Below are 27575 nucleotides of genomic sequence, written 5' to 3' on the forward strand. Positions count from 1 at the left end.
TTGGAACTTGCTCGGAACGCTGGGTTGGTTTACTTGTTCTACGAGCTGTAGCTGTCATTGCTTTTCATTTTTTCATAAAGCATACGGCAGTTATTACTCGTAGGATACTTTAATATGCCCAAATGTCATCAAGAGCAGTTTGCATGTGGAAGGAATGTATTTTTCAGACTGTAAAAATGAAACAAAAAATTTAGAGACGAAATTTGGTGATTGGAATTTGAATGAATAGAAGTAAGTTTTCTTCTTTTTATTACTTTTGACGTTTAAGGTATTTATCAATTTCAGCTTTCCTTTTTCTTTAAACAGCCTGACATTGTCAGAATTGTCAGCAAAAATAAAATTGAGGTACCACATGGGGAAAATCTTAAAAAAGTAGTTTCGTCTTTGAAAAAAGTGAAATTATATTTTGATAATTTTCACTGTGAAATTACCAAATATAATTTTCACGGATAAATCAGTAATCCACTGAAAAGCATAAAATAAATACAAATATACTGTAAACAATTGATCTCAGTACCCAACAAATATCCTATCGGTTGCTATGATAAGCTTACGTCCAAACAATATAAATAAACTAGCTAAGTAATTTGCGGAATAATTTAATCAATAATTCATTTCAAATTTATAACATTATTAAATAATTAACAACAATAAAATGGAGTTATATCCATAAAAACTAGTATGTTCTTGAAAAATGTTAATAATTCAGATATTCAACATTTAGTTTAAAAAGGAAACACCAGCTTATTGGAGGTAAAAGATCAATCAAAAGTGATCCAAAAATACTCAGACATAGACATAGACATAGAAACGTATTATTTATTTATGTTTTTTATTGTTTGTTTCACTATCGCAGTATTAAATAGAATGAAATACAATTGGTATACATAGTTGATAAATCAGAGAATGAATTCAAGAGTTTTAAATTGTTCCACGTTCCGAAACCTTTTTATGTTTTAACTTACGCTACAGGCAAAAATACAAGAATAATTTAAAGATATAAAACAAAAATGATTTATTTTAATAAACTTGATGATTTTAAGTAAGCAATTAGTTAAAAAGAATGTTACTAGTTCAATAAACTTTAGCCAATATTTCTTTTTTTCTACATTTTGTCGACGCAATTCATTAGATTGATAAAACACATTTTGCATTAGCATATTTTCGCGAAGACAGACTCCGTTGTTTTTGCCATATGATATTTTTGATCTTTTTTTAAATACATATATACGTAACAAATGATTCATAAGCAATCCAGTTTTGACAATAATTAAATTTTACGCACTTTACGAAATTGAAAACTTAAAAAAAAACAACAACAAACTGTTCCTATTTTGACTCCGTTTTTGGTGGTGTGCAAGAAAAGTGTTCAATTGCATCGGCTGAATCGTTTTCTACCATAACAAACATTTTCCAAACATACAAAAATAATTATTAAAATTTTCTTCTAGACACATGATTGTTTTTCTTTTCTTTATCCCTTCCTTAAAAGTATAGACATAGTTGGAAGTTGCATCCTCAAGCTAAATAAAAATAATAATTAAAACACCGTTTTGTAAATAAACATTTATTAATAAACTACAGGACGGTCATACATGTATCTTATTCAGACCAGATTGAATCTGTTTTATAGATATTAACTGTTTCAACGAATCATTCATTTAAAAAAAAAAAAAAAATCACAATGTTACTAGTTTTTTCAAATATTCAATATATTGGTATTGAAAATATTTCAGGTAAACAATTTTAATGACTTTGTTTTACTTTAATAATTCAATTACTAAAGAATATTACGTAAAATAGATTAACACAATGCTAGGGAAATTTGATTTGTCCATTTGATCCAATACTATTTAATAACTGCATTTGATCATAGCTTATCCATTAAATGATTGTGTTAAAATCGATTAAATCTTAATTAAAATAAAATGCTTATGATGAATATTTTTTAAGATCAAGGTTTATACAAATTTAAAATAACTTTGTCGTATATATAAAAAAATTTGAACTTTCTTTCATGTTGACCTGCCTCAAGATGTCAAGATGGGTATAATTTCGAAGCTCACCATCACAAAATTATTCCTCTATCAGGTCAGAAAAATAAAGTGTTTTACGTTATTTTGACCATGTAATTTCTAATTCTCTATGCAATCCTACCCTTTACATACTACAGATTATGCCCATCCCTTTATTTGTCATACTGTGCTTCCCTTTTCTGTCTTACCACTTTTAAACCTGCAAGATCATTTCTAACTTGACGCTATTGATCCATGCAATGGATATATCAACAGCGGCACAAGTTCATTCAACCCGAGTAACGATATGCACGATAAAATCCGTTGTTAACTTGTTATCTTTCAAAACGTGTACCTTACATGTCCATTTATAACAACTCTCCAAGGATTTACATTATCTAAAGCTTTTTTTTTCAAATAATGTTGTTTTTTTCTGCTCCTTTAGAAAAAATCCATTTTGTATGGCATACGACACGAAAGCATTGTACGAATTTTTGAAGCGCATTGAATATGATATCTCAACTTAATGCCAAGGACTGACACTGAAATCTTTTTATCAAATATCAGTTATCTTAGAACAGCTTGTTTCTTATTCTCCATTACTTGTCGTATAAAGAAGAAAATGACAAAAGCTGACAAGCTTGTAGTGGGAGTGACAAGATATTTTTACAGGATTAAATTTTTTCTCTACACCTGTGGGACCCATGCTTTGAATGACGTAATTACGCTACCGTTATGAATTAAATTGAAAAATTATACGCTTCTATAAGAAAATAGTGTTGCATAAAATATATCTTTGCATTATTTATTTCTAAAACTAAATAGATATATTATATATGTAATGTACCGAATCGTGTACAGTGGATACGTAGCGATTTTTATTTGGGATATTATACTTTCATTGCTTTAAACACAATAATAGTCAGAATGAACACTTACACAATTCAAAATATCGTTCAGGATTGCTAACAAATTAAATAAAACAGATCATACTATTACAAAAGCAAAATGTAAATCCATTTACCGTCGTTGTTCTTATCATAGCCAGGGCCTCTAGAGCAGTAATTATTAAAATTACTTCAACCAATGCAAGGTTCTGTGAGAATTACAAAGTATTGACTTTACTTAACAGAAACAATAACTATGTCAAATAACATTTTTAAAAAAATATTTAAAAGCCTTGCAGTTTTACTTTTTTTATCTTTATTACTTTTGTGAAGATGTGCAAGAAGGTTTTGCATTTCATGGCAAAAATAAGCAAAATTTTGTTAACTATGGCAAACTTTTTCCAAAAATACAGACAAAAAATGTAATTTTAATTTTATTTGGCGTTATCCTTAACTTTTTAAAGCAAATTCTTAAAAAGCAGAAAGACATACGTTGTAGCTTCTGAGAAAAAGTATAAAACCTATGTTCTAAGTTGTTTTAATAATGGATTATAATGTAAACTCGTCGAATAATCAAACGCGTAAATCACATACAAATACGATGTGTCCATTGCATGCAAAGTTATATTTAAATGATAAATGCTTAAAATTCATGTTGGTGTGTTTAAATTGATTTATTTGTAAGTAGTATGAAAAACGTTTTGAATGACAAGGTTTGTATTCGTTGCGACTTAGCCCTAACAATAGTTCGGAGGTTTGTCTTTACGGCGATATAAGGCACAAAAACGACCAAGCAACGCGGAAAACTGCCGGACATGTTATTTGAGTTAGGGCTTTTGGTCTTATATTGCTGTAAAGAAGACTCTCGAAACTAATGAAGAGACGAAAGGGCAAAGGAAGCATACAGATAGTGATTTATAAACGGATGGCTCGACAAATGTGGTAAAAGTTTATAATCTGAAAGTGTCGTACACAAATAGTTGCTAAACTTACTTTGTTTTATCTTCCTTGTTTTGTGAAATGGCTGTATTTCTAAGCCTGCCGTCAAAATTATGATAAAATGCGTTGTTTGTACATAATACAGTATCATACAAACAATTTATACATTGTTTACTACAACTCTCTATCTTGTATTGTTTGGCTATATTGATCATATGATTCGAACCAAAAGTGAAAAAAATATTGCACCTTGCCACTGAGGCTAGAAAGTCAATTGTTATGCTGCTACATTTACAGTTATACTTATACCATTAAAAAGATCCTGTATGTTTTGTGATTGATATTGTTACTGTGTTTGTACCACACTTACAAGAAATTATATATGTATAAAATCATTCAAATAAAACAATTTTCAAACATCGAAGAATATGTAAAATATGTACTGCAAATATTTGTGCACATTATATGTAATCAATAAATTATATGCATTCATTTCTTATTGAAAAAAATTGACTTAGAATTTATAGAAAATAAATTTCTAATAACCTCCCTTAATTTACATGAAATGTTAAATTTCGTAATATCTTTATAAATAATGCTTAATGGAAGTTACAATATTGACAAATCATAATTTGAGCATATTTATGAAATTAAACCATAAAAATTGTGTTTCAGGATCTTTAACCATATATTATGACCCATATAGTTCACTTCGGAAGCTGGTAAATACCGACATAATGTCATTGAATATTCAAATGTCTCAGGTCAATATTGCCAAACAATAGTACGGTCAATTACATTAACTAAGGCCTTAAATGCATCTAAAGCGCATTAATTAAATTTGTATAGTCTCAAGACTGACACGGAAATCTTTGCTATATCGTGTATCTGAGAACAGCTGGTTTCTTATTTTCCATTATTTGTCACATACAGACGAAAATGACAAAAATAATATATTGAAATATTGCATGTAATGCTTTTGGGAGTTAATGTGAGATTATATTGTTACATTAATTCGTCAATGGTTATACGTCACATTTTGCGAATGTCTAAAGAATTGGGACTCAATTGGAATGTCAAGATTTTAGTGGGATTGACTTCGTACTATGATTCATTTGCCAATACAATTGATATGCAGCTAAAATATTGATAGTTTCAGATATATTTAAACAAAATGTTGGATGCACAGAACAGAATAAAAATTCTTTTTTAACCTTCTTATTAAATGGTCTTATACAATATTTTTTGTGGCTTTTCTAGGAATATGGAAAAATATCTGAACATGGAAATGATATCTTACTGCTTCTTTTCTAACAATCTGATTTTTCCATTGTGACTTTTAATTTTATGAACTATTTATGTAAATGTAAAATGAATATGTACTTGTACAAGTCTTGAATAAACTGTCTGTTCTGTTCTGCTTATGCAGTGTCCAAATAGTATTTTAAGACAGCAACATATGTAAGTCTCTTACAATTCTATTTTAGAATGTGCAAATATATATGTAAAAATTTATGTATTGATGTTACGAATTATATAATGATGATACTTAAATAAAAGATTAAACTGTAACAAACAAGACCATTGTGTAAAAAATCCATTTAAGGAGGAGAAACAAATGAACTATGCGCTATATACTAAAATTGATAAATTAGCAAGTAAAACGACATGGCAATTTTAATTGTAAAGTAAAGCTGAAATGAAGATTGACTGTATGATGGTGATTGACCAACAGGAGATATTGGTTAATATTTAGAATAAAAATATTAATATTATGCTTTAAATATGAATAGACTGTCTCTGCCTTTATTGAGCATTACAGATCAATTCCGATGGATACTTACAGAAATTTTCTTGGGTCACGTGATTCATTTATCGCTCATGTGAAGTCTATTATAAAATTGTAAGAAACTATGTCAAAATTTAAATTTACTTTGACTTTCACCTGTTCACTTTATACTATATATATTTTGGATTGGCGTGTCACTTAAATTTTTAAACAAAAAATATGTGGTTGCTTAACAGAAACCGTATGTTGGTTTATTAATAGTTACCATTTTCTATTTATATGGGATAATAAAAATCTTATGCACACAACAAATTCAGTTCCATTCTTAATAAGCAGCAGACATTCTTGCGATTAATTTAGATTACATAACGGTGCTAACTTAATCTGGAAAAGAAATCTAAAAAATGCTAGAGAATTGTGTTTTGTTTCTGCGGACCATTTCACAATGTACTCAATGCTGTCTAGAATAGTGCTAGTTTGTTTATTTAGCTACATGACTACCTCTATTTCTATACATCAATATTGACGAAATGATTATTATCTCGTTAGAAAAATATTTCATTTTGATGTCTGTAGATATTTTAGTCTAAATACGAAGTATTTAAAACGAGATAGATTGCTTCAGAGTCACTTGAGTAGAAATAACTGCTTAGTCACTATGTCATGTTTATCTATAAGGAGAAATCGGATGCCCCAATAAAATTGAGTAATAGCAATAACTTGACAATTTGTTGGCATTGGGACGATTTTGAACGGTGTGTCATGTAACCATTTGTCAAAACTCCTCCGTCCATCGGTTTACAGTTGGGATAAACCTCATACGGATCTTTAACATGTGATTCGAGGAAAACAATATTTTGGTTTTCGGTACATTTGTTTTCAGGTTAAAACATCTATATGTACGGGGCGATATATCAACAACTTTTTTCCCCGATCAGAACTAATTACTCATTGTCTTCTTATGTTGTGGTTTCGGTCTTCTTCATATGCCCATTCAGAATTATATCAATACACTTAACAATACAGTTTCGATCCATTAGTAACTTACTAAATTTCGAAGTATTGTAATCTATGCATCTCGTAGCTCCAGCAGGTGGGTGGTTTTGATCCCCGGTGTCGCTTTCAGTTTGTAACACTCGAGGTTAGCCAAAAGTATATTTCCTCTTATGGCGCCATATGACATAAATTGTGTTGGTGCGTGGTAAAACCAAACAAAACAAAAAAAATCAGAAAAAATATATTAAAAAAAAAATAAAATATATATATGGCTATATATAGAAATCAGTTTTTGAAATTATCATTTTATGCGTTTCATAAAAATTGCTGCAAATACCTATCGTTTTTGACCTGTCGAAAAGGTTATGCTACATTGTATTTTATTTTAAAGGTTTATTTTTCCGAAGCTCTTAAATCCTTTGTCTAGCTAGAAGAAACTATCCTACTAGTTTCTTTCCTGGTCTTTTGGTCAGTTCAGAAACACAGCTTGACGTTATCACTTAAAACAATTCGTCAGTTTTGTTTTTTTCATGGGTTTTGTGTCAGACAAACACAGAAGAAGTCATATGAAGACTTTGCAGCTTCACTGGTGGGAGAAGACCTTAGGTGCCACTGCGTGAACGCCACTCCGTGAACGGGCACTTAGGTAGAATCAACGGCGTTCTGTAGCTACCGCACAAGTACAAAGTTGGCGTATTACGAATTGCTCAACATCAGGCCGTAAATGTAACGATCTTGTCATTGCCAAAGCAAAGGAATATAGATATAAATAGAATCTCAAATATGCCTGAAATAGCCATTTAAAGTTTCAGTAGGGGCTTCAGGCCGACTCCAATTTTAACCCAAAACCCGTTTGCACAAATAACCTTTTAAATTGTCGAGGGTTTTTGATTTTTAACGTATTTGTTTTCTTTTGTCACAGTTTGTCATGACCGATTTCGGGAAATTTTGTTTTCGCTAGTAATTTCAATTCTATCAAAACTCTTACGATGGGCCTTGATAAAAGGATACATGCTCTGGAGGTCTTCAATTACGAGTTTTGCCCTTGTTGACATCCAATGGTCGCTAAGCAGTAAGCACTTTCTGCAGACGCTGTTCAGAACTGCATTGCCGTTCAAGACAGTTGTTCAAAACTGATATCATTAATTATGTTTCAGACGTTTATTTGATTATTATTTTTTATTGTTTTTTCTTTTAAATTTTAGTTTGCATTTTGCAAAATTTAAAGCGTGTTTGAGTGATTGAATTTTTATACACACGTCTACATGGTACAAGTTAACTCTAATTTAGGCCATTAATTACAAGTGAGTCAAGCATAAATATGGACACTTTTATAAACCAGTATACATGTAACATTCAGATGCCAAACACTTTTCTGGCAACATCATCCAATAATTAAAGTTCTTCTCCTTAGAGAATTATTGTCTGTCCTTCTCACTGCTGATAACTAAATCATGTAAAACAATGCTATAATTACAGTTAAAAATATTATGGCACTTTGTTCGACAGAAATGCAATACAATGTCCGCTAAAATATCTAGGACTAAAAATCTGTGATCAAAGATCAGGGATTTTATTAAAAGAAAAAAATGTAATATGGAACAGGAAAAATATGTGGGCAAGTAACTATTAGAAGCTACGGCTGCAGTTTATAATTGAAGGCAAATTCATTGAGAAAATGCAGACGAACTTAATACAGAACTTTTTTTTTTGCAATTATGAATTGGAATCAAATTTTGCTCTATTTAATACATGAATAGAAGATATTAGCGTGTTAAACGCTTCGCATTTAAAACACCTACGCAGTTACCAGTAAATAACAAATATTTGATACATTAACCTCTTAATCGGCATTACAAAAGACGGACGCAAAAATAATCTTCTCAACATATCATTTTCTTGGGAAATAAGGAGTTACCTGGTCGGGCGTTCCTACTAATGGACATTTATTGGGTAAATTTCCTTTTTTGTTTTTTTTATGTATTAAATAAGACCGTTATAGTAACCAACAATACTTATGGAATAAATACAAATATACTGTAAACGATTGATCTCAGTGCCCAACAAATATCCTATTGTTTGCTAGGATAAGCTAACGTCCAAACAATATAAATAAACTAGCTGAGTAACTTGCGGAAAAATTTAATCAATAATTCATTTCAAATTTATAACATACTTAAATAATTAACAACAATAAAATGATAAATATGTGGTCAAATAAATAACAACACGTTTTTTATGCAAAATAAATAACACAAATTTTGTTATACATGTATATACATGACATGACATAATTTTGGTAAAAACAATAATTCATGATCTTGACTCAGTAAATGTTTTACATAATTGCAATTTATTAGTAATTTATTACAACTGATAAGTAAAAATTAAATATGGCTTAAATATAAGTTCCTTATCGTTATTGTCAAAAAACAATAAGAGAATTAAAGGTTTTAAATTTTTAAAAATGTAAAACTGTTTGTGAAAAGTCATACAATTTGTTTTTAAATACTGATTATGAGGCACAAATAAACTACAATAAAGTCGGATAAAGAAACCATGTTTAAAGATTTTAGCACATTCTTAAAATTGTCAAACGTTAATAAGGTATGGACATATTCTATACTTTATTAAGAAACATATCTTTTCATAGAACAGAGTTACAATACATTTGTATTCAAAATAAGGTAATCAGGATCTACTTTAGTATTTTGTACAAAAAGGTTTAACGTTTTCACAACTTCAAATCACAACTAACACCAACGACTTTTTTTTTATCTTATTGTTGATTTGGACCGTCGGTGCTTTTGCTGATGATTTTCAGATCGAACTTTGTCTATGTTAGTATCATCTAAAAACCTTAATTGTTCAAGTTGTTGTCTGCTTTCTACTATGTTTGGTATGTTCCTTAAAGGACTGAAACCTGACATTATCACCTCATTTGGTTGGATTCTTACTTTAGGACCAATATTTGGAACAATTGTCTCATTTGGTTGGCATCTTATTTTAGGACCAATACTCGGAAGAAGTATCGCCTTTGGTTGGCACCTTACTTTAGGACGTTTCGACCAGAAGTGTTTATGGTGATATTTCAAATATTCCTTCACAAATTGATTTCTTGTCTTTTTAACATCTTTTGGATGATTATCTTTTTCATTCAACTTTTCCGAGAAAAAGAAATGTTTACGCATATTGTTGGTTGTTCTGTTCAAAACATCTCCCTGGGCTCTGTTGCCTACGTTCACTTGCTTATTAAATCTAAGTTGTCTGCTGAACTTTTGAGTCATAAAAGGAAAATTCTGGTTTCGATTATTATTTTTTCCTTTTTTGTCTCCGCCAGTTGCTTTTTTGGCATCAGCATCCTTAGGCTTTCCTATACAAAATGAAGTTTAGATACATGGTAAGTAAAAGTTTGTTTTGGAATTCAATTTATACATAAGTAACGTTATCAGACTAATACTGTGGTTAAGAAAAAAAAAACAAATTTTTTAAAACATATAAAAAAAGTTTTAAAAAGTATTAAGCCATCAGCATCACTTAAAACGCAGGACTGTATAAATTTCTCATATATAATAGATGTAACAATGATCCTTTTCAAAACTTCCTTCTTGTGTGGCTTTACCTTCGGTTTCCTTTTCCTTCTCTTTTTTGTTCTTTTTGTTTTTCTTTGGTGCAAATGATTTTGGAAGTGATGAAGAAGCGCAACAAAATGTTTGTTTGAAAACATCATAGCTAACAGCACAACAGCCAGGTAACTCTGCAGTCGGTTTTTCTCCCTTCTTAACAACTTTGTCATATTTATTCTTTAATTCTTTCCTGAATATGAAAATGCATATAAAATTTCAATTATAAGTTCTGATTTATGATTTAGTATTCACGTTCTATTGATTAGGTCAAAAAGACAAAGCTTGTGTTGCGTAATAGTACCACGCTTAATATCTTAAGAGGGCTTGTCTACCTTTCAATTTGAACAAAATCTTTCATCATTTTTAGTGAAAACTTCAAAATAATATGTACTGACAGAACAGTGCAGACCATATCAGATGACACAGACGTGCCGGCTGATTTTTAGTTTGCACTGGTCGCATGGGTTGTTTCATTTGCCGACAGCTGGGTAAATGTTAAAGAAAATTGGAGATTTGACTAGAAATTAAAGAAAAGGATGCTCCTGCTTTGAGACATGATTAAGCATGAACATACCTATAAGATGCATACAATTCATTTGGCTATCCACAAAATTGAAAGACAGGGCAAAGGGATTTCTCGCAAAAAAAAAGAAAGAAAAAGCACACAAATATCAACATCTTATAAAGGTATAAAGAAATTAATGCAATATCTAAAAAATTATTTCACGATTAAAATACAAACATTAAAGCTATAACTTTAAATACATATGTAGAATCTTCAATACTTTTTAAGAAACGTAGATATGCAAAAAAAAAATGTTAAAATAAATATTTAATTTGAATCAAACTAAGAGCGTTTAAAATCAATCGTTTACTGGCGTTAATATTTTATAACTGGTTTCATACATAACAAAAAAAATGAAAAAAATGTATGTGATAAAAAAATCACTACGCATTTAAGGAAAAAACAGTTAAATGTATATGCACACTAATGCCAATGAAGTTTTCTCATATTAGATGAGATGTTATTTCAATTTCAAACAAAATATAATACAGGAATGTATGTAATAAAGAAGACAAATGAAAGACAAACTAACCTTTTTGATGAAACTCTAAAACAGTGTAGGCAACAGCAAAGTTTAACGATTGCCAATACAACTATGACGACAATGGGCCCTGCAGCTGCTTTGTCCTTTTTAGACAGTTTAAAGTTCATCTTCAATACCTCTGAATGGTTAATAGTAACAAGTGCGTTAATAAGAAAATTAGTCTGTTAGTCAGAAAATTAGTGCGTTAGTCAGAAAATTAGTGTAAAATAGTGTGTTAATCAGATAAATAATGTAAATCAGTGTACAGGTGTTTGTCAACAAATTAATGTTATTATAGTCAGCAAATCATGTAAGTAAATGTGAAAGTAAGTATGCAATACATGTAATAATACAGTTTAGGTCAATATTTTTTCGTCAGTTAAAATAGTACATGTACTTTTTACTAACAACAAACAAATGTTCGTACTAATCTTGGATTTTATTTCAATTTGTACAAGAATAATGATATTCTTTATTTTACCAAAAAGAAAATCAAATAATACTAATAGAGTTTTCAAAGATACGTTTGATACAAAGAGGTGAAAGAAGAAAATGAGCCACGTCATGACAAAACCAACATAATGGGTTTGCGACCAGCATGGATCCAGACCAGCCTGCACATCCGCGCAGTCTGATCAGGATCCATGCTGTTCGCTATCAGTTTCTCTTCTTGTAATAGGGTTTTTGTAAGCGAACAGCATGGATCCTGATCAGACTGCGCGGATGCGCAGGCTGGTCTGAATCCATGCTGGTCGCTAACTCATTATGTTGGTTTTGTTGTGACGCAGCTCATATAAGCTACTGTAAAATCATTTGTTGTATCAACTGTGATTATTCTCGATTGCGTGCTTCAAATTTTACACATATGTATTTAGAATAAAACCTTCGGATTATTGCTTCTCATACAAAAAAAAATTCATTAATTTACTGCATATTCATCGACTATCTTGTGACATATGACTAGTAACAACAAAGGACTAATTTTCAACACAATTGTTAAAATATGAATACTCACTTTCGTCACAAGTACTTCCTTTATAAAGTAATGGACATACGCAAGTGAAGCTATCACCGGACTCACGTATACAGGTTCCATTGTTCATACAAGGATTTGATGAGCACGGGTGTTTTTGCTTCGAGTCTGAATATTACAAATTTGAGAGTTTGTAAATGATAAGATCAATAGACTTACTCAAGAATTAAGTATTATAATTTTGGTTTTCCCAGTTAAATATCCAGGTGTACAAAAACCTATTACTGTTACAACTTCGGAAATAAGCCTGAGACAGGTCCACTGATATATTTTCGTGGACAATAGTGCATCATGAAGCTTCTCCCTGTAAAGTTTTATTGAACCCAAGGATTAGCTTGGAAAAAAAAAAACCTTTCAAGGGTTGACTGCAAAACTGCAGTAACTTATATGAAACAAGAGCCATGTCAACATGGCCATCCCCCGCCGAATGTGTTTGCTCATTGGAAGAATGTACATTTATATGTAGTAGAGCGGAATAATTCTATTTTAAGAGGTCTTTTGGTAATGAAAACTGATGGCTATAGTGATTACAGATTTGAAACCTATGTGAATACTGATGGCTGAAAATAACAAAGGGCAATTACTGAAAAATAATGCAGGGTAGGTTATCATTATTGTGTGCTGCATCCCTCCTCAGTAAAATCTATCCACCTATGAAGTTTCAAGTTGATACCTCAAATACTTTTTGAGAAAAAATTAAAGTATGAAAAAGAACAAAGGGCAGTAACTCAAAAATTATAAAAGGTAGAGTTATCATTCTTGTGCAGTGCACACCTCCTGAGTCAGAGATCTATGCACCTATGAAGTTTCATTTTGATATCTCAAAGGCTTTTTGAGTTATGCTCTGGACAAAAATTAATTTTGAAAAATAACAAAGGGCAATAACTCAAAAATAATGCAGGGTAGAGTTATCATTCTTAAGCACTGCACTTCTCCTCAATGAGATCCATCCACCTTTGAAGTTTAAAGTTGATACCTCAAATACTTTTTGAGATAAGCTCTGGACAAAATAGCATGAAAAAAAAAAGGGCAATAACTCAAAAATTGTATAGGGAAGAGTTATCATTCTTGCGCACAACATTCCTCCTCAATACGATCTATCCACCTATGACATTTCATGTTGAAATCTCAAACACTTTTTGAGTTATGCTCCACTCAGGTGAAAAATTAGGTATGAAAAATAACAAAGGGCAATAACTCAAAAATTATGAAAGGTAGAGTTATCATTCTTGTGCACTGCACACCTCCTGAGTGAGATCTATGCACCTATGAAGTTTCATGTTAGTATCTCATAGGCTTTTGGAGTTATGCTCTGGACAAAAATCAATTTTGAAAAATAACAAAGGGCAATAACTCAAAAATCATGCAAGGTAGAGTTATCATTCTTGTGCACTGCACTCCTCCTCAATGAGGTCTATCCACCTATGAAGTTTCAAGTTGATAACTCAAATACTTTTAGAGATATGCTCCGGACAAAAATGTCGGACGGAAGGAAGGTCGGACGGAGACTATTTCTATATCCTCCGCCGAAATTTTTCGGCGGGGATAATAAAGAGGGATTTACAACAGTCTTGCTGTCAACTCTCGATTTGCCGAATTCCAGATAACATCTAATTAGGCATGATATGTGAAGTTGTTGACAACAATTGTTGATTAAAATGAAACGATACAAAATCAAATTAATATATAACCTAAGTATGGCTGTTTGTAAGATTTAAATTATTCAATTGAATAACAAAAAATATAAATACAAAAATGTTTTTATTGAGTTATATCATATGTGCAGTATATCAATAAAATTTAGACCAACCAAGGTGTTTTAATTATTTTTTAAGACATGTTTATTACTTCAAGAACTTTTTTTTTTAAAAAGATGTTCATTTACCTGGATCATTATATTTCGGAGGTGGGGCCTTATTTTTATTCCCAGTACTTTCAACCTTTTTCTTCGCCATATCTTGTTCCTTACTCTGTTTTGTATACGTGTCTGAAATGTATTTGCATGCAAATGAATGAGAGTTTTTAAAATGTAATTTACTTGTAATGGATTTTCTTTTTGTAAAATGGTCGTTCATTTAATCTAAATATGTCTTTTAAACTTATTCTATCATTCATGATTTAAACGATACATATCATAAAAGCTGGCCGCATAAAAATTCTTCACACCTTTATACATTCAATTCAATTCAGTATTAAATTTCTGAACAACTTTATTTTTAAGAATCAAAAGATACTTTCAGTTTTTGTTTTGTTATTTTTTAGCTATGAATGTCTGGCAGCCTTAAATACCATCAAACATTACAGGAACACTTTTTTTTCTCTTTCTTTCCGTAATTAGCTAGCTGAATAGTTAATAACTTCCCCAGTGCCTTACGGGATTCAAACAGTGAGAGGAAAGTGGTTTGAAGCAACGACCTTAACCACTCTACAACAGACGCCCACTTACATGTTGTTGCTCCACAAATACTAACTTCACAATATTATATTTTAAACACATATCCGAGAAAATTGACAGTGTATTTACTAAATTAGTTTATGCTTGTAAACAAACAGTGTGTTTATGTTCACATCTTCTTTCAGAAAAGTAAAAAAAAAAAATATGCATTAGCCAAATTCTATAAATAACTTTTGTGATGCACAATACTATGATTATACTTATATATGTATTGTTTAGGAAATAGATATCAATTCTGAGTGCATTGTTGTAGAATAATGCACTGTTTGAGTTCAAATGCGTAGTAATATAATCACGAAGGCCGATAGGCCTGAGTGATTAATTACAAAGCATTTGAACGAAAACGTGCATTACTATACACTAATGCACGAAGAATTAATATCTTTTCCCATTCTAACAGGTCCAGAAAAATATAAATATTACTATAAATTGGACTTTATGGCTGGTGGTTAAATTTGTTTTCGCCTTAGATATTCCAATAGAAACGTTCTTTAAAGGCTGTTCCAGTGGGTTGAAAAAAAAAACTGTCGTTAAATCTGGTACCCTGTGTAGAAACATTTTGAAAATAACGAATTTTGAAAACATTGATTAAACTTTGTTTGTTTATTTTATTTCACTCTATTATTTTTCAAGCGAAATACAAATTATTATAAAAGTGAAATAAATGTAAAACTTAACTTGTTTGCTACATTAAAATAGCTTACTAGATTTGACTGTTTTGCATGTGCTGTTTGGCGCTACATTAATTGTGACGTCACGTAAACAACACTTTAAACGTCTGTGCAGCGTTAACGACTGAATTAAAGATATTGGTGTTTGGATTGACATTTTCTTTGTTAGACCATTTTCTTTCATTCTAGATACTTTTCAGAAAAAAAATTGACAAAAAATTGTTTTTTATTTATCAGATTTTTCAAACAAAATGGCATTCTCAATGTAAAAATTCACAGGGAGATAATAAGAACGGCGAGTGCATTGTTGAAGAATAATGCACGCTTAGGGCCTTCTTTGTTTATTATAGAAAAATTTCCGATAGTGTTAGAATATGCTTTTACAGAACATAAAGCCAATCGTTAAATTGCTCTTGCATTTAATCATGAAACTATGAACCTGCTTAATTTGTGAAACAGTAACACCATTTTTCGGTTTTAGTAATATCAGAATGTTACATAACCTTTACTATTTGTCGATTGAGAACTCTTTGTTTCTTTCCTCCAATTGGAATTCAAGTCTGCACTGGGTTCTTTGCTTTTTGTCTTTTCCGTATATCCTTCCGTTGTCTTTTCCGTATATTCTCCCGTTTCTTTACCTGTCCCTGAATATCCCTCTTTTGTCTCGCTATTAGAACTGGAATACCCACTTGACCCTGAATATCCACCTTTTGTCTTGCTATTAGAACTGGAATACCCACTTGACCCTGAATATTCATCCTTCTCTTCTGAGGAAGCTAATGATTTAAGAAGACAATAAAAAGGATAATCATCAATTCCTTCACTCTTCTATTAACCCCCTATCCTTTAACTACAATGTATTTTGTGACAGTTGAGAAAAGAGTTATCTGCCATTAATTTACTTCTAATTACATCCTTGCAAGACAAGATTTTTACATTGTTAAAAATTTATTTGTCTTCAAACAAACATATTCATCATACAGTGATAAACCATTCTTCTGAAATCCGATTTTGCTATAACACGTCACCTATATATTATCAAATACTTCAATTCATGATTCCGTTAACGAGAGGAGAGCTTTTTTATAACCTTTTTACATTTTATGACATTATTTGTCCCTGCAAAATTTCAAACAAACCAACTTACAAAAATTTCTTCAAAATTGAGGTATCTTAAATTCTTTTAATATCAATTCTCTGAGTGGTTCTATGATTAGCAACAAAAAATGTAATACATGTTATTTTAGTACTAGGTATATGATTGAATGTATTTTACTAAACTTGATGTTATGTCTGCAATTTTGTTTATATTTGGGTTTATCACACACCCGTGCCGATTTTGCGACTTCGTAAATATGGTATTGCACGACCATGCATATTTTATGACGTGACGTCATTAGCATTATACAAACATAGTGTAAAGACGCGCTGAACTATAGGCGCGTCAAAGTAAAATGACTCTTAGTTAACTTTAAACGGTCTTTATTTTGGGTATGTGATAAATAGAATATTAAATTCGTGTAAGTGCATTACTGAATTTATTGCACTCGTTGAATTAAATAATATTATGCTCGCCAGAGGCTAGCATAATATAATTTAATTCAACTTGTGCAATAAATTCAGTATTGAACTTACACTCATTCAATATCCTCTATATATTTTGTTGTATACTAAATGTGATATATCTAACAACAATTTTAGTTGACTTATTTGAATCAGACGATTGTGATATTGGAAAAAATACATGTATATTACTTTAAATGAATATATTCTACATATAAGGAATTTTCTTGAGCATAGAATTAGTAATCGAGAGGTTGCTGGTTTGATCGGCGGGCAAAGAGAAATGTCTCCATGACAACTGATATGACATTGCATCAATGGGTCTTATGGTGATCTCTTACTGGTGATTCAGAAATAGTGGGAGAAATAAGTAATTGATTAGTTATCCAGGAGAGTCGGTTAGGTAGATTAAACACCAAGATATGACCCAAAATGTGTTAAAACCAGAGTAAAAAAAAAACAAAAAAAAACAGTAAAATGCACTTACAGCTTTGAACGCTTTTTCTTTTTGCTGTTACTGAAATAAAGAAGTTAAAAATTGAATTCCTTTCAATAAATATACCTATAAGTTAAAAGTTACCAAAAGTTAAAAAGTTATATGTTTACATGCCAATTTGACATTGTGATAACAAAGCTTTATAAAAAGTCTATTTAAAATTTAGCTTGAGAGGGTTAAGTTGATCAAAGGTAACATGTATGTGGAATTCAGGGCTTCCAATAGTGGAAGTTTGGGAGTCATTTACCCCTAATTTTGGCTTGTGACTTCCAAGATATGAACATTTTCCTTCTTTACCTATATAATGTGACTTTCATTGTCACAAATTTTGCAGTCTTTGACTTCCAAATTTTGGAACATAATAGTAGCCCTGGAAATTAAGGATACCAATTTTCTTTTACAAATATAATTTCATCAAAGGTCTTGTAAACTTATCTACGATGCCTGTCCCAATTAAAACAGGTGATGTATACAGAGAATTCAATCAAATTGGTAAGAATATAGTGAAATTTCAAAACAACAAATAAAAATATCAAGAAAAGTAAGATTCTTTGAGAGCAATAAAAATTCAAGAACAAAACAAAATGAAGAACAGAAACACAAGATCAAAAATATATCTGACATCTGTTACAAACACCAACCACCTTAACCCCATCTCCCCATTTTAGCATCAAACATCAAAACTAAATATGTTAAGTTCAATAATCCTGAAGGAGCAAAAAAGTAACAATTCTGAAACTTAAAAAAATAAGAAGCGATTATTCAGTTTTAAAATTTTTAACTTTTATAAGTTTCTTACCAAATTTCTTGTCCACTTTCGGGATACAAAAGCCAAATCTCTTTCTACTATATTCATTACACATGCAGATTGGACTATACTTCAATGTATCCACACATGGGAATCGTACAGCTTTGTCTTCCATATATTCTTATAAAAATAATAATAATAAATGTAAACTAGAACTGTGTCCAAAGGACACGGATGCCCCAACTGTGCTGATGTGCTCGTAAACAAGAACATGCATATCTGTATGTAAGATTTTTATGTGGAACTTTTTATTCTGCAGTTGCAAAGAAATTCTGTAATGGTATATAGTGAAAGGCCATAATTCTTTTAAATTTGGTCGCAACAAAAATTTCTTCATTTACTATCATCTACTCATTAAGGTCGTTCATCCCTGGAAGTTTAAGCAAAATCTGCCATCCTGTTTAAGAGGAGTTGCATTCAAAAGGACGTACGGACAGACGTACGGACGGACGTTCCAACATTTTGGGTTTAGGGGCTATTTTCTTTGTTAATTTCTTTGTTTTCTTAAAGGCTACTAGCCCATAAACCCTTTGATCACAGAATGAACCTATTGTTCTCTTTTGTTCTCTTTACTGTTATATAGCCCCTAAACCCAAAATGTTTGCTCGGACAGATGTACGGACGGACGGACGGACAAGTGCAACGCTATATGCTCCCCACTTTGTGGGGGCATAAAAACACATGTTATTTCAGGCAAGGTATAGTTAATTGTAATACATTGTGTTATTATTATTTATTGTTATTATTGAAGTAATTTATTATAATAGAATGTATTATTATTATTAATTGTTATTATTGAAGTAATTTATTATTTTTGTTATTGTAGTAATATGTTTTGACCATAAACGCAATGACGTATAGTTGATTTAAAATGTTTCATTATAATTAAACTTTATGTTAAGCATAATAGTAGTATTATATAATGAGTATTATTCTTAAACAGAAATATTATTATATAATGAGTTTTCTTGTTAAACAGAATGTTTATTATTTTAAAAGAAAATGAGAACAAGCTAGGCGGAGCATTATATGCCCGAAAGTACTTTAGCTGTAGTTTGAATAATGCTTGATTTAGTGAGCGAAAACTGTTTCCAGTTTAAAGATGATAGTAACCTTGATCTTTGACCTTGTGACCCCAAAATCAATATGGGTCTTTTACCCAATATGGACAATCATCCTATGAAGTTTGAAAACTGTGGGCCAAATGGAACTTAAGTAATGCTCCGGACACCATTTTCAGTATTAAGGTAATAGTGACCTTGACCTTTGACCTTGTGACCCCAAAATCAATAGGGGTCTTCTACCCAATATGGACAATCATCCTATAAAGTTTGAATACAGTAGGCCAAATGAAACCTAAGTTATGCTCCAGAAACCATTTTCAGTATTTAGCTAATAGTGACTTTGACCTTGTGACCCTAAAATCAATAGGAGTCTTCTACTGAATGTGGACAATCATCCTATGAAGTTTGAAAACTGTGGGCCAAATGGAACTTAAGTTATGCCCCGGAAACCATTTTCAGTTTTACTGTAATAGTGACCTTGACCTTTGACCCCAAAATCAATAGCGGTCTTCTACCCAATATGGGCAATCATCCTATGAAGTTTGAATACTGTTGGGCAAATGGAACTTAAGTTATGCTGCGGAAACCATTTTCAGTTTTAAGGTAATAGTGACCTTGACCTTTGACCTAGTGACCCCAAAATCAATACGGGTCTTTTACCCAATATGGGCAATCATCCTATGAAGTTTAAAAACTGTGGGCCAAATTGAACTTAAGTTATGCTCTGGAAACCATTTTCAGTTTTACGGTAATAGTGACCTTGACCTTTGACCCCAAAATCAATGGGGGTCTTCTACTCAATATGGGCAATCATCCTATGAAGTTTGAATACTGTGGGGCAAATGGAACTTTAGTTATGCCCCGGAAACCAAATTGCTAACAGACGGACGGACCGACAGACGGACGCCAGGGGGTATAACATAATATGCCGGAAATTCTTTCGGGCATATAAAAAGAAAGTAGAACAACGCGTCAAGAATGTTTATAAATCATGTACCTTCATCGCACCTCTTCGAACGTAATCCACCAGCCTCACACGGACATGCTCGCCAAGGTCTATTCTTTAATTGTTGATAGTTAATACACTTAGACCCTTTAGGACAAGGGTACCCTTTGCATTTGTGCTGGGTATCTAAAAAGAAAGTGCCAAGCTAATGTGATTTAAAACAATTATCCATATGAACTGTATTTAATGTTTGGCGAATTTCTTTACAAAAATTTCTTACAAATATATTTTAATTTTGCTGGTACATGAAGTGTTAGTATAATTTCATCATCTTATAAATTTAAGCCTATTAAACTATAAATGTGGCGGCATGGCCTAGTGGTTAACGATTCGGACTAGTAATCTCATTATCGCTAGCTGCATGGGTTCAAACCCCATCAGGGGCAAGTCGTTGTTTCCTTGAGCAAGAAACTTTGCTCAGTACTGGTTGGTTCCAGGAACGGATTCGAAAGTGTGTCTATAAGCTTATAGCTTCCTACACAATCAAACTAAAATAAATTCTGTATAAACCAAACTATTAAAATTATCATTTCCTTTATCATACTTACTTTCTTTGAACTGTTTATAATAGCAAATCAATGGGGGTTGTCCTAAATGCTTTTTGCGATCTTCTAGTTCTAAACATACGCAAACCCCAGTGCCGTCTGGTAGGCTGATACAATCTGGTCTTGCCTTATCCTTACAATGGTAACACTCTAACATTTCTAAAACACAGACAGCATATGAGCCGTGTCATGACAAAACCAACATAATGGGTTTGCGACCAGCATGGATCCAGACCATGTGTTCGCTTACAAACCCTATTACAAGTAGAGAAACTGACATGGATCCAGACCAGCCTGCGCATCCGAGCAGTCTGATCAGGATCCATGCTGTTCGCTTACAAACCCTATTACAAGTAGAGAAACTGACAGCGAACAGCATGGATCATGATCAGACTGCGCGGATGCGCAGGCTGGTCTGGATCCATGCTGGTCGCAAACCCATTATGTTGATTTTGTAGTGACACGGTTCATATATAATTAGGCCCTATATCAAGATTGTGCTTCTATATAAGTTTTGCCTTATTAGATTAATTAAACTACATTCATGTATCTAATCAAGATAAATAAAGACTTATCATTGATATGACTGTGACAACAATATGACTTTTTAAAGCAGCATGCCCCTAGATTCATGCTAATCTTCACGAAAATTTTGAAAATGTTTTAAAAAGTAAAATAATGTCAAGTGAACAAAGAAAATAATTATTATGAGGGAAATAGCAGTAACCACTCATGTAAATTATCAAAAAAATGTCAAAATGTGCAACAATAGCCCATACTGTAACATAGTATAAATATGGTGAAAAATACTGCAAAATATGCCATACACTGCATATAACATAGAAATTATTACTTTTATCTTGAATCTTTTTATTATTTCACTTTTCTTAAATTTCTAAGTACTTTTTTCACAATGTGATTACCCTTATTTAAACAATTTTTTACTCTTTTTTTTATATAGACCCATTTTAAAAAGAAATTTGCATCACTTACTCTTAGGCTCTTGAACATGAAAGAATATTTTCAATGATGGGCCATACTGACATTATATTGGTCATACATAGGTGAGACTTTCCAGCTTTGAGGAAGACCTCAAGTACCACTCAAAGCCTTATTTCAAGCAAAAGCAGGCACCTGATATGAACCACTTCTTATGTTTCATTTGCTACCTAAAAACATTCCTCACATGAAAGAATTCAAATTTCCCGATGGAAACCAAACCCTTAGAGATTAGAGGCTAATGGTAATAAGTCAAGAATACTAAATACCCCATAAACACATTTTTTCTTTAGTTTTTTCTTTAGGAACTTTAAATGTCAAAACCTCGAACAATATGGTGGTGGTGTTGGTAGTTTTCACTATGGATCACGACAGTAGGCCACATTGAATTCACAGCACAGTTCAACCACGGCATCATTCCTGGGCAGGCTGTTAAGCAGTTTACCAGTACTAGTTGCATTCACTTTCAAAGGAACTGAAACTTCTGTACATGCCAGAGCTGAGGTACAGTGAGAATGACTGTAGAAAGGATTTCATGATTAATCACAATAAAAGTGACCTGCGCCGTCCGGGAATCAAACCCGGGTCACCTGATTCAAAGTCCAACTCTCTACCTATTGAGCTTACCAGACGGCTACCTCGAACAATATAATACAACAAACAGTATTGGTTGATACCTCTCTGACAAAGCTTGCCAGTTTTTCCGATTGGACATGCACAAATAAAGTTGAAGTTTGGCTTATCCTCACTTTGTTCTTGCATACATTTTCCACTATTGCAGATATTAGGATTGGATACACATGGATTATCTAGATTTAATAATAAATAAATAAAGCTATAATGTATTATAAGAGGCATATACATTTTTTTTTTCAATCTCACAAGTGAAAGTCAATAAGACAGTGTGCTTGACTATTAAGTATTCTCAGTGCTTGATAGTTAAACAAGAGCCTGGATAAAATAGAATTATCCAAGTTAAAAAAAAGGTCATTATTCTGTAAAACATGTTTAGAGATGGACCTTGGATAGTGACCTCCTATTATGTGTTAAGTTTCAACCTATTCCCTTCAGTAGTTTTGGAGATACCAACTTGCAGGCAAAAAGCAAGGTGCGACACCAATGCCAACACTGGGGTGATTACAACAGGTCGCCCTTTTTCTTTGAATAGACAATCTGAACATTGTGTATTAACCCTTAGCCTTTAAAATAGACTTGTCCATTGAGTCTATATCTTTCAATCTGAAAAAAATCCTATTTGTACTGACTAAATCAGTTCAATGATTTATCTCTTGACATCTAGTCTTCTTCAGAAAAAATTGATGTTTATAAAATAAACAAGATATTTTTGTAAAACATGTATGCCCCCTATGGGCAGCCAATTAGTCATGTGATCAGGTTATTATGCATGACTTCTGACCCACATTGTGTGCAGCAATTTAAGTTATTACAAATCTTACCAAATAAAATATGCATACATTTTATGAATCATGTAGGCCTCATTAATGACAGCCAATTAGTTTTATTACATAAGACCTTCAAATGTGTATACCAAAAGCATTTTTAGTTTAATACAAGAATTTGTAACAGAGTTACCAACGTCCCCCGCCTCGGGAAGTTTTATATGAAGCATAAAATTGTGCTATTTCAAAAGATTGAGGTATGGATCACAGGACAGTCAGTCCAAAATTATGATCTATGCTAGATCTGCAAATGTAACAATAAATTTGTTAAAAAAATAAAATGAAACACCAAATTTAAAAATTTATCATGTTAAGCTTTGACCTCAAAGTGTGACCTTGACCTTGGATGTAGGGGAGCAGGTGTTGTGCATGACATAACATCTTATTATTGAGACTATTTGTGCCAAGTATTTTCAAAATCCCTTGATTTATGAAGAAGTTATAGATTGGACACAAAATATACCCTATAACAGACTAAGTATATCTTTGACATTGATCTTGGAGGTAGGGACACTGATGCATGACTTATTATCTAATCAATGTGACTATCTGTGCCAAGTATTTTCAAAATCCTTTAATCTATGAAGAAGTAATGGACGGGACACAAAATATACCAAATAACAGACTCTGTTAGCCTTTGACATCTAAGTGTGACTTTGACCTTGGAGGTAGGGGTGCAGGTGTTGTACTTGACAGATCGTCTAATTATTGTGCCTATTTGTGCCAAGTTATTTCAAACTCCCTTTAACTATGAAGAAGTTCTAGATCCGACACAAAATATACCCTATAACAGACTATGTTAATTTTTGACCTCTAAGTGTGACCTTGGAGGTAGGGATGCAGGTGTTGCGCATGACACATCCTCTTATCACAGTGACTATTTGTGCGAAGTATTTTCAAAATCCTTTGTTCTATGAAAAAGTTATGGACCGGACACAAAATATACCCTGAAACAGACTATGTAAGTATTTGACCTCCAAGTGTGACCTTGACCTTGGAGGTAGGTGACCGTTTTTTGCGCATGACACATCATCTGATTATTGTGAACAACTATGGCAAGTATTTACAAAATTCCTTCATAGATAAGAAAGTTATGGACCAGACACAACATATACCCTCAAACAGACAATGTTGACATTGAATGAGTAAGTACTACCTTGACCCTGGAGGTAGGGGTCTGGTTGTTGCGCATGACACATCGTCTTATTATAACAAACATTTGTGCCAAGTTATTTAAAATTCCTTTGATAAATGGCAAAGTTATGGACCGGACACGAAATATACCCTGTAACAGACTATGTTAATATTTGACCTCCAAGTGTGACCTTGACCTTGAAGGTAGGTGACTGGTTTTTGCGCATGACACATCGTCTGATTATTGTGAACAATTATGGCAAGTATTTACAAAATTCCTTCATAGATAAGAAAGTTATGGACCGGACACGACATATACCCCCAAATAGGCAATGTTGACCTTGAATGAGCAAGTGTGACCTTGACCCTGGAGGTAGGGGTCTGGTTGTTGCACATGACACATCGTCTTATTATAATAAACATTTGTGCCAAGTTATTTCAAATTCCTTTCATAAATGACAAAGTTATGGACCGGACACAAAAGTGTGACGGACGGACGTCCGGCCGAAATGGAATAAGGGGCCATTTCTTTTGTTATTTTCTATTGTTTAATAGAGGGCCAATGGCCCCTTACTCTATTGTTACGGACGGAGCCTATTTCTATATCCCCCTTTTTTCTTCGAAAAGGCGGGGGACAATAAGCATTCCATATCATCAGAGACAATCTCTATAGGCATAAAATTAAAATCCTTAATACAATGATTGCTTTTATCAAAGTATGTAGCGACATTGGTAGAAAATAACAGACCAGAAAAAATTGTTGATATCAAACCTATGGTGGCTATTCATGTGTTTAGACACCTTTTTTTTTACTGAATAAATAGCTAACAGTGCAGAATACGTTAAGACAACCTGTATCATGGTCTGCAATGACTGCATGAGAAGAAATCTGTTGCTGCAAGCAGGCTTAGAGTTAAATCAAATTACAATGCCTCATATATTTTTAAATTCTTTTATTACTTTAGTAAGGTCAGATGAATTCAATGATTATAGATTTTACAAATTAATCCAAATTCAAATAACTGAAAAGAACTGTACATACCAATTTATTTCTGGTTCAGTCACTTACCTGATTTAACAAGTGCTGTATGCCCACTTTGAATGAGTCTATAACCAGTCGACTTGGAAAGTTGAGGAATACAAAACCCATATTTTGGTTTACTGTACTCGCTGCATAAGCAAACTGGGCCGTAAAGTAAGGTGTCAACACAGTTGGAGTCCTTAGGAGGCCTTTCTACCACATAATCTGAAAATTTCAACAATGATACAAAAAATTCAATAATGATATAATAGAAACAAAAATATATTAGTAACAAAAACAAGCTTTTACCTAACAATTACCTTCCACTAAAAGTTCTTTGTCAAAACTATCAAAATCATACACAAATGGTCATATTATCTGGACTTGGATACCAAGCCATAATGACCTATCTTGTGAAAATTCATGTTTGTTTGTTTTTGTTTGGTTTTAAGGTGCACGAACACAATTTGAGCCGCGTCATGACAAAACCAACATAATGGTTTGCGACCAGCATGGATCCAAACCAGCCTGCGCATCCACCCAATCTGATCAGGATCCATGCTGTTCGCTATCACTTTCTCTACTTGTTATAGGGTTTGTAAGCGAACAGCATGGATCCTGAATGCGCAGGCTGGTCTGGATCCATGCTGGTCGCAAACCCATTATGTTGGTTTTGTCATGACACGGCTCATTTAGGTCAAATAGCTCTGAAACAGGAATGATGATTTGGCTAACCTTGGGTGTTACAGACTTGAAACAACACTAGGGGTCAAAACAGCCCCACCTACTGGCACTAAGAGATGCAGAAACTCCAGTAATTCAAACACATTTGAGCCGCGTCACAACAAAACCAACATAGTGCGTTTGTGACCAGAATGCTGTTCGCTAACCAACCCTATTGCAAGTAGAGAAACTGATAGCGAACAGCATGGATCCTGATCAGACTGCGCGGATGCGCAGACTGGTCTGGATCCATGCTGGTTGCAAACGCACTATGTTGGTTTTGTCGTGACGCGGCTCATTTAGTCCCCTCTTATGATCACGCAGGGTTATACAATAGGTGCAATTCTGATTCCTCAACCCTTAAAGGAAACCCCTCATCCACAAGGGGTGTGTTCACATGTAAGTACCATAATGATACATACAGTATACCTTTCATATACTACAAAAGGAAAGATTATGATTTAAAGTTGATAATGAGAGATCCTTATAATAAAGAAAATTATAGAAGCAATCACTAATTTGATGATAGGTTTACTTTTTTCACAAATTTTCAAAATCAATGATTTACATAGATTTGTCTTTTCTTGCATTTCCTGCAAAGAAACAAACCAAAATCTATTACATGTATATGTACATTAAGCAGCAATAAAGTTTAGGATGATGTATTAAAATAGTATATTAATCATAAAAGTACAACAAATTGAATAACATACCATCAAAACAATATTTCCCTCGTTTTTTTCCTGCCGGACACTGACATACCATCCAGTCCCTTTTCTTATACTGAGCATAGTTGACACACTGATTGTTTGTGGAACACTCATATTTACCTGGTCTACATCTTTGCTGCCAGTCTGTTCAAGAGAAAAGATCAATTTATGTACAATATTTCAGTTCCTTCTGTCAAAGACATATATCATAAAACAAGATTTTCTTTTTTAACATTTAACCAATTTGTTCCAATTTTGTTTCATATCACTAGGATGTAATTTGTTAAGTACCACCACCACCCCCCAAACCCTGTCCCTTCACAGTCCTCAATAAAAACCCTGAAAAACAACAAACACACATATACAAAACCGAAACATATTGTGATACATATAATAAAAGATACATGTTAGACAGCTGCAGGCTTAATTTAAAACTCCATGCAATCACCTTTATGCATGATACATTCTTACACCCGGCTCAGATTCTTGTCTGACAGTAGCAATATTTCAAAAAATGTTTACCCATTCACTCAGTTATGGACAGAAA

At 32.4% G+C, this 27575-nt stretch overlaps 1 protein-coding gene across 1 annotated transcript; it reads right to left on the reverse strand.

Moving 5' to 3' along the window:
• Nucleotides 1-8766: 8766 nt before the first annotated feature.
• On the reverse strand, nt 8767-27367 carry LOC132754363 (uncharacterized; the record flags this gene model as incomplete). The annotated part of the gene is made up of 9 exons (XM_060744977.1): nt 8767-9999; nt 10249-10442; nt 11350-11479; nt 12356-12481; nt 14259-14360; nt 16003-16324; nt 22608-22789; nt 25644-25820; nt 27338-27367. Coding segments are annotated over 9 exons (1862 nt in total), but the record flags the coding sequence as incomplete, so codon positions are not given.
• Nucleotides 27368-27575: the final 208 nt, after the last annotated feature.

This window comes from Ruditapes philippinarum, unplaced genomic scaffold (assembly GCF_026571515.1).
Source record: "Ruditapes philippinarum isolate M1 unplaced genomic scaffold, ASM2657151v2 ctg1572_1_1_1_1, whole genome shotgun sequence".
In the NCBI taxonomy this organism is placed as follows: domain Eukaryota; kingdom Metazoa; phylum Mollusca; class Bivalvia; order Venerida; family Veneridae; genus Ruditapes; species Ruditapes philippinarum.